Consider the following 8434-nt stretch of genomic DNA (forward strand, 5'->3'; position numbering starts at 1 on the left):
CACGGCGCCCAGCACCGCCAGGGTGATGGCGATACCCTGTGCGCGTCAGCACGCCATTATTGTTCTGCATGCGTGTGTGTGTGTGTGTGTGTGTGTGTGTGTGTGTGTGTGTGTGTGTGTGGTGTGTGTGTGTGTGTGTGTGTGTGTGTGTGTATGTGTGTGTGTGTGTGTGAGTGTGTGTGTATGTGAATGTGTGTGTGTGTGTGTGTGCGTGCGTGTGTGTGTGTGTGTGTGTGTGTGAATGTGTGAGTGAGTGTGTGTGTGTGTGTGCGTGAGTTTGTGTATATGTGAACAATGAATGACGAGCGGTGCTCAGGTCAATGAGGTGCAGGTGGTGAGGGAGAGAGAGTGTGTGTGTGAACGATGAATGACGAGCGGTGCACAGGTCAAGGAGTTGAGCAGTAGAGTGATGTTGTTGATTGCAGCGGCAGTGCGATCACGGCAGTGGCGCAACAGCCGACGTACGCGCTTGTGCTCGTGTGCTTTGTTGTCGGCTTAAGGCACTGCACTCCAGTCACCACGAGGAGTCCCAGCGAAGGAAGCAGCAGAAGGGGACGAAGGAGAAGGAGACGCGATCAGCAACGCAACGCACACAGCACCACACCAAAGCATGCAGCGTCGTGTGTTGTCGTGGTCGCGTTTGTTTGTTGTGTTTTGGGGCTTTTGCTCTCCTTCCTGTTCTTGTTCTTGTTCTTGTTCTTCTTGTTGTTGTTGTTGTTTTTGGTTTTGGAGGAACGAGTGGAAGGAGAGGGCGGCCCATCAATGTGAACATACATGTGCACATACGTGGTGGTGTGATTACATCTAATCACCACCACCATAATCACAACCACCACAACAACGACGACAGCCACTCATGCACGCGTGACACATCACATGAGGAAGGTTGCGGCGAGGGCGGGGATGGGGGAGCCCGAGACAGGGGTGGGCCACATCTTCGTGCTGCCGGCAATGTCGAGGTGCGTGTACGGCAGAGGCTGGTCCGAGTTGATGCCGTGCTTGTCCAGCCCGCTGGTGGTTGGAGAGGGGGGGGGGAGAGCAAGGGGTGAGTGATTAAGGGGATAAGGATGAGGTCAGAGGTTAACTTGTGGGCAGTGTGATCGGCACAACACACACAGACACACAGACACACGGACGCAGACGCTGACGCTGACACAGACACAGACACACAGACACACACACACACACAGACACACAGACACACAGACACACAGACACACACACACACACACACACACACACACACAGACAGAGCCACATGCACACCTGGCGATGGTGAGGAAGGCTGCCGGGTACTGGTGGCCGCGGGCGGTGTTGGTGGACGCGGCGTTGTTGGCCTGCAGCACATCCTCCGTCAGATACGTCTTCTTCACAAACGAAAAGTCCTCGCGCCGCACCGTCGAGATCTCGGCAGGGTCGCCCCACTCAAGACCTGCACACGAAGCACACGTCAGCACACATGAAGCACGCGAGCATCAGCGTCGTCGTCACGTGTGAGGGGCGGATGGTGATATGGGCGAGCATTGGTGCAGATGGCATGTGGTGAACTTGCAACACCCTGAAACACGACACATGCAAAAAAAAATACACACACACCGCACAACACTACACAACACGACACCCCACAACACCACACAACACTACACCACACAATGTAAATGAGTGCGCACCCTTCTGTGCGATGGTGGAGGCGATGTTGGCGGCCCGAGCGGGGCCGTTGTCCATGGCAGCAAAGTATCCATCGCCGTATGCGCGCACAGCGTGGCCCGTCAGCGTCGCCATGGTGAAGATGTGCGGCGACGGCGCATGCAGCGCTTCCTCCTGTTGGTGGAGGTATGTGTGTGTATGTGAGAGAGAGAGAGAGAGTGTGTGTGTGTGCGTGTGTGTGTGTGTGCGTGTGTGTGTGTGCGTGTGTGTGTGTGTGTGTGTGTGTGTGTGTGTGTGCATGTATGTGTGTGTGCGTGTGTCACGACAAACTAGTCCACCTCCACTCTACGACCACAGCGCCACTCCCCTCCACCATGTGCACTGCGGCGGCGTTACGGACCTTTGCTTCGCAGAGGACATCGGCCATGACCATGCGGCCCTCAGCATCCGTGTTGCCGACACGCACGCGCACGCCCGCACGCGAGTGGATGATCTGCACACAACGCAAACACAACGTCATGAACCGGTGCAGTTCACAGAGAGAATACGTGAGCTGATCACATAACACCACGACAGCATCCGCCTGCATCCTCCTCACACAGCTGCTGCCGTACACCAACGGCTACAACCATCAAAAATGCATCGACGACCACGACCACGACCAAGACCACGACCACGACCACGATCACGACCACGACCACGACCACGACCACGACCACGACCACGACCACGACAATGTATCGTCATGGCACCTCGTCGGCGACGTATGCGTCTGCGCCGACGCTGTTGCGAACAACGGCGAGCTTGCCAACAACCCGGATGTTCTGATAGCGTGACACGATGCAAGGATGGTGGTTGGATGGAGAGGTGGTGAGCACAAACGAGGCAAGGAGTTGTCGTGTCGTGTGATTCATCACTCATTCACCCATTCAACCATCACACCGCCGCCATTCCATCACAACAAGAACACCACCGCATCAGCACGACGTCAGCGGTACCTTTGGCTTGAGGAGGCTGACGAGGTAGAGGAATCCGGCGACCGAGGACGCGCCGCCCTTGTCGCGATGCATGCCCGCCATGATGCCGCCGGCCTGCACACACACACACACACACACACACACATGCACACATAAATGAGCACACAAGCACACACACACACATGCACACACACACACACACACACACACACACACACACACACACACACACACACACACACACACACACACACACACACACACACACACACACACACACACGAGCACAGTCGGGTGCGCAGTGAGGTCGTGATGAGCAATCTGCAGAGTGAATCACATGTGTCGCATTGCGTTATGACGACAGACTCAATGACAATGACGATGACAACAACAACGCGTCACCTTGATGTCTGCACCACCGGTGTCGTAGGTGATGCCTTTGCCGACGAAGAACAGCGTCTTCTCAATCGGGCCCTGAACACACACGCGCACATGTGCACACAGGAAGCATGAGTGAGAACAGCATTGCCGGATGTGACGGAAGTCGGATTGGAGATGTGACCAGGAAGCCTACAGTGGCACGGCAAGTTACCACACACACACACCTCCACACATTCACATTCACACACACACACGCACGCACACACGCACACACCACACATACACACAACACACACACACACACACACACAGACAGATTCACGCACACACACACATACACATTCACATCACACAACCACAACAACAACAACAACAACAACAACAACAACAACAACAACAACAACAACAACAACTGTGCCCCCATACGCCGCGACCACATGCCCACACCTCGCCGGTGTACTCGAGATTGACGACGCGCGGGTGGTGGCGCTCAACAACGCGGCTGCAGCGGGCGACAGCTGGCGGTGATGACGATGAATGCATGGCGGTGGGAATGGGGTGGTGGGTGATGGGTTGGGATGCGATATGAGGGGACAAATAGAAGAAGCAGAGACGTGAACACGTGATCAGGTTGTGAACAGCGCCTCGCATTGCATGTATGTGCATGTATGTGTATGTGTATGTGTATGTGTGTGTGTGCATGTGTGCATTTCACCTTCGAGGAGCGGGTACTCGTCGGAGAAGTCGTCCTTTTCCTTCACCGTCACCTGGCGAGGACAACGCAGGGAGACGCGTACAGTAATCATAGATTAGGCGATACAGGAGCGAGAGTTCCAACAGGGTGCCGCAACAACACACACACGCACACACAACACGACACACCTTGACGTTTGAGCCAGCAAAGAGCTCCTGCACATATGCAGCGAACTTTGGTGGCGCCATGCGCTCTGGGTCACCGCTGCACACACACACGTACGGCAGCAATCAAACGGGGAATGGGTGTCAGTCGTATCATCTGCACACACACACACACACACACACACACACACACACACACACACACACACACACACACACACACACACACAGTCTCAATCTCACCCGCAGAGGTCGCGGGAGACGGAGCGCGCTGCCTCGATGGCGGCGACGGTGGCGGCGGTGTTGGCGTCGAGGGAATAGACAAAGAGCTCCTCTGCAGTCGTAGCCGACCAGGTGGGCGCAGTCTTGTCCTCGCGCACCTCGAGTGGCACATAGCACTGCGCAAGCGCACCCGTCACGGCGACGGCAATGTGGTTGGCAAAGAGGTCCTGCAGGGCGCCCTTTGCGGTGTAGTGGACGACAAGCAGCGGCTTGCGGGCGCCGGCAGCGAGGGCGCGCTTGACGCCCTTCTGCGCGGCGTCGGAGTAGCGGCGTACGTCGTCGTAGTCGCGCGTGACGGGGCCCGTGTTGCTCAGCACCATGCGGCCGCCAGCAACACCGGCACTCGGCACCTGTATCACCAGCAACGATGAGTGGGTGTGTGTTTCGAGCGGCTGCGGTGAGGCAGGCATGGTGACGACGCCACGTGCGACAACACGAAATAACACGAGCAACTACGTCGCATATGTCGTCTCACCTGAGATTACACACACACACACACACACACACACACACACACACACACACACACACTTCACACACACTTCCACACTTACACACATACACATACACACAACTGACCACGGCAAACTGGGACGTGGCTGACTTGTCAATGGCGTCAGCGTCGGCCACGGCCTTGTCAACGGCATCAAGGCCAGAAGGGGTGGCAAAGTCGCTGACGAAGACGACGCAGTCTGCGCGCTCGTCCTTCAGGTCGTTCGTTGGTGTCACCTTCAGCAATACAAGACGCGCAAATGGAACGGTGTTGAGGTTGACTTGGCTGTGGCACCAACGGTACCAACAACGCAGCAAGCAGCCGCTTCTGCGCATTGCTCATCAAAGCAGTTCACACACACACACACACACACACACACACACACACACACACACACACACACACACACACACACCAAGGTACCTTGGCCACTGGCGGTGGCACGAGCTGCATCTTTGCGCGCTTGGCGTCCATATTGGGTGGTGTGTTGTTGTTCAGTGGCAACAAGGGCGGTTGTAATCGAGGCGAAATTTATGCTGTCGCAACGCAGATTTCATCACCGCTGCAACTGACCAATATTATGAAGGCGCAGAGCGTGCTGGCGTTGGCAGTGCTGGTGGCACTGGCCGCCATCGTGGCGACATCCGTGTACAGGCATGAAGGGCAGCAGGGACAGGCAACAACCACGTTCTCCGGAACTGCAGGCAAACCTCAACAGCAGCAGCAGCAACAACAGCAGCAGCAGCAGCAGCAAGGAGAGCCGACGAAGAAGCCGATCCCAAACCTGAGCATCAAGGCCAAGCTGGTGCAGGATGACAACGCGCCAGGGGTTGACCAGAAGTCAAAGGAGAGCGAGCCAAAGGCAGACGAATGGAAGCCTGTCGTGCCGCAGCCAGACGAAGACGGCATCACCTCGCTCACGGGACCTGCGCCCGAGCGGCTCAGCATGTGGGATCCCGTCGCCATCAACTACACGCGCAAGTGAGTCAGTCAGAGTGTGTATGCATGTGCGTGAATACGTGCTCTTCATATCTGCGCGTCTTCGATGTGTTCTCGTACACTTTGACGCATGTTGAAACCTGAAGGAGGTGGTGGCTTGCATGTCTTTTCCCTCGTGCTCATTGTCGTGCACGTTGGTGTGCCTTGATGCAGGCTTCGTTTGGATGACTCAGGTCGCTTGTACGAGATGCGGACCATGTCCATGGATCCTCCCGTTTTTGGTCAGTTCAACACAGCGACTGACCTTGAGAGACCAGCGCTATCCTGCGTTGTGTCCAGTCGACCTTTGTGGCTTGAACTGTGTTTCATTTGTGTCCTTCAAGAGCTCATTGCGTCTCCTTGACTGGCTACAGAGATCGAGGACTTCCTGACGGACGAGGAGTGTGAATCCATCATCAAGTGAGATGAACCACCATACATGACTGACATGCTGCACAGCACGCAAATCACAGCCAAATTCCCTTCCGGTTTGTGAACCGCTCGTTCCCGCGTTCTCACGCTGGCTGCATTTTTGTGTTCTTTGCAGCATGGCGGTGGACGGCGGTCTGCAGAAGAGCGACTTTACATATCTGGACGGCAGCAACTACGACGAGCGAGACAAGGTACGCCCGTCATGGATGGGAGGATTGCGGATGCGTGAGTGGGGGTTGGGGGTTGGTTTGAAGGCATTTGTTCGTTTCCCGTTGTTGTTACCTGCATTGGGCTTGCTTGTCGTCCACTCACAAACGACGTACATTGTGTGCGTGTGTATGTATGTGCGTGTGTGTGCGTGCGTGTGTGTGTGTGTGTGTGTGTGTGTGTGTGTGTGTGTGTGTGTGTGTGTGCAGGACACGGCGAATTTGACGCCGGAGGAGGCCGACAAGATCTTCCGATACAGCGATCAGACGTGAGCAGCGTTTGGACATGAGACAGAGAGAGAAAGAGAGAGAGAGAGAGAGAGAGAGTGAGTGTGTGTGTGTGTGTGTGTGTGTGTGTGTGTGTGTGTGTGTGTGTGTGTGTGTGTGTGTGTGTGTGTGGAGAGCGGAAGAGACACGACAGCGCCACACCCTCAACCCCTGTCCTGCGTCCATCCCCACCACCACCACCACAAATCCCCCCAGGTGGCTGCGGCACGATGCGAGTGCGCACCTTCAGGCGATGTACGAGCGCGTGCGGCGGCTGGCGCTGCTGCCGGACCGCGTGGCGCAGCAGATGGAGCCGCTGCAGGTCGTCAAGTACAGGGAGTTCGGCCACTACGAGACGCACTACGACTCCGAGGACGAGGTGTGGTGGTGGTGGAGTGATGGTGGTGGTGATATGGGGGTATTAGGGTGTGGGATGGGATGTTGTGTGTGATGAGAATAGGACGCAAGCGTTTGGTGGGACGGGCATTGAGTGAGGAATTCGATCAGATATCGCCCTCTCACTCTCAACACCACCACCGCCGCCACGACGACGACGGCAGCACCAAGGCCCCTGCTGCATTGACCCGTATGCGCGGGAGCGGGGCATGTCGACGGGTGTGAGTGCTCTCAACCGCCCGCTGGAGCAGCGCTGCCGCCTCTGCCGATTCATGACCATCTTGTACTACCTCGTCGACACGGAGGAGGGCGGTGCGTTTTGACTGTGGGTGATGTTGTGTGTGTGTGTGTGTGTGTGTGTGTGTGTGTGTGTGTGTGTGTGTGTGTGTGTGTGTGTGTGTGTGTGTGTGTGTGTGTGTGTGTGTGTGTGTGTGTGTGTGTGATGACACGTGGTCTTCCCTCCTACCGCACCCATCACCACCACTACTTCCCCATCGCCTCCCGCTTCATATCCTCCAACCCCCCCCCCCCCCCCGCCATCACCACCACTATCAGGCGGGACGGTGTTCCCGATGGCCGACACGACGGAGGAGGAGTACCAGCAGTGGCACCTCAGCGGCGGACCAGACAAATTCAAGCAGGTGATGTGTGCAATGGCTGCGGTGGTGGTGGTCGTGGTGGTGGTCGTGGTGGTGGTGGTGGTTGAAAGGGGAGGGGAGTGATGCATGGCGGGGGACAAGAAGGTTGCGGAACACACGAATACAACGTCGCAAGCACCTGTGTGCTGGTGGTGGTGCTGGTTCTGTTGGTGGTGGTGTTGTTCATCGCGCTCACATTGTGTCTGTTGTTTATTGCGGGTGTTGTGCATCGTGTTCAGACGCGGACGTGCAGCCCTGGTCTCGCTGTTCCCCCGAAGAAGCGCAAGGCCGTCATGTGGTACAACCACCACGTACGTCATTGCTCGTACAACGGGCGTGCCTGCTTTGTCTGTCTGTCTATCTGTGTGTCTGTGTGTCTGTGTGTGTGTGTGTGTGTGTGTGTGTCTGTATGTCTGTCTGTCTGTCTGTCTGTCTGTGTTTGCTTGAATGCCTGCCTCATCTCTCTGCTGCGCGCCTGCGTGTGCTCATGTCATGCAACCCTCCATCCCCACGCGTTTGTCACCACGTCAGGTGCGGGACGGGTATCTTGGCCCGCGCCACAAGAAGTCCGTCCACGGCGGATGCAACGTCATCGAAGGTGCAGTGGCCTGCTCGTGTTCTGTACGTGCGTGCATGTGTGTGTGTGTGTGTGTGTGTGTGTGTGTGTCTGTGTATGTGTGTGTGTCTGTGTGTGTGTGTGTGTGTGTGTGTGTTGTGTGGTGAGGTAACGGGAAGGGCACAGAACTGCTGCTGCTGCTGCATCTTGGTCGTGTTTGCGCGACTGTTTTCGGCGATCGTGTACCCCCGCCCCACGCGCCCACTCACACATACAAACGCACGCATCGTTGACACGCATGCATGTGCGTGCTACGACTGCAG

General features: G+C 56.5%; 2 protein-coding genes across 2 annotated transcripts; one reads left to right on the forward strand and one right to left on the reverse strand.

Annotated features, from left to right (window-relative positions):
• Nucleotides 1-695: 695 nt before the first annotated feature.
• On the reverse strand, nucleotides 696-5193 carry PTSG_02688 (uncharacterized protein). Its single transcript, XM_004996127.1, has 13 exons — nucleotides 5062-5193; nucleotides 4725-4874; nucleotides 4107-4495; nucleotides 3888-3963; nucleotides 3721-3772; nucleotides 3453-3523; nucleotides 3027-3098; nucleotides 2646-2738; nucleotides 2400-2471; nucleotides 2048-2140; nucleotides 1671-1821; nucleotides 1267-1432; nucleotides 696-1011 (listed from the first exon to the last, which is right to left on the reverse strand). Exons 1-13 carry the CDS (start codon nucleotides 5110-5112, stop codon nucleotides 873-875), a joined length of 1575 nt encoding a protein of 524 aa, XP_004996184.1. The 5' UTR covers nucleotides 5113-5193; the 3' UTR covers nucleotides 696-872.
• A 25-nt stretch (nucleotides 5194-5218) lies between these two features.
• On the forward strand, nucleotides 5219-8367 carry PTSG_02689 (uncharacterized protein; the record flags this gene model as incomplete). Its single annotated transcript, XM_004996128.1, has 11 exons — nucleotides 5219-5619; nucleotides 5791-5858; nucleotides 5991-6036; nucleotides 6164-6239; nucleotides 6465-6523; nucleotides 6738-6900; nucleotides 7082-7229; nucleotides 7473-7558; nucleotides 7795-7866; nucleotides 8087-8121; nucleotides 8280-8367. The coding sequence occupies 11 exons, from the start codon at nucleotides 5219-5221 to the stop codon at nucleotides 8281-8283; spliced, it is 1158 nt and encodes a 385-aa protein (XP_004996185.1). The 3' UTR covers nucleotides 8284-8367.
• Nucleotides 8368-8434: the final 67 nt, after the last annotated feature.

Source organism: Salpingoeca rosetta (assembly GCF_000188695.1).
Source record: "Salpingoeca rosetta unplaced genomic scaffold supercont1.6, whole genome shotgun sequence".
Taxonomy (NCBI): Eukaryota; class Choanoflagellata; order Craspedida; family Salpingoecidae; genus Salpingoeca; species Salpingoeca rosetta.

Excerpts from the sequence above, each read along its gene's own strand:
- PTSG_02688 (XM_004996127.1), bottom strand. The coding sequence starts at position 5,112 with ATGGACGCCAAGCGCGCAAAGATGCAGCTCGTGCCACCGCCAGTGGCC. Across the intron at positions 2,739-3,026 it reads CCGGTGGTGCAGACATCAAG|GCCGGCGGCATCATGGCGGG; the intron begins GTGACGCGTTGT and ends GTGTGTGTGCAG. Across the intron at positions 2,472-2,645 it reads TCAGCCTCCTCAAGCCAAAG|AACATCCGGGTTGTTGGCAA; the intron begins GTACCGCTGACG and ends TCACGCTATCAG.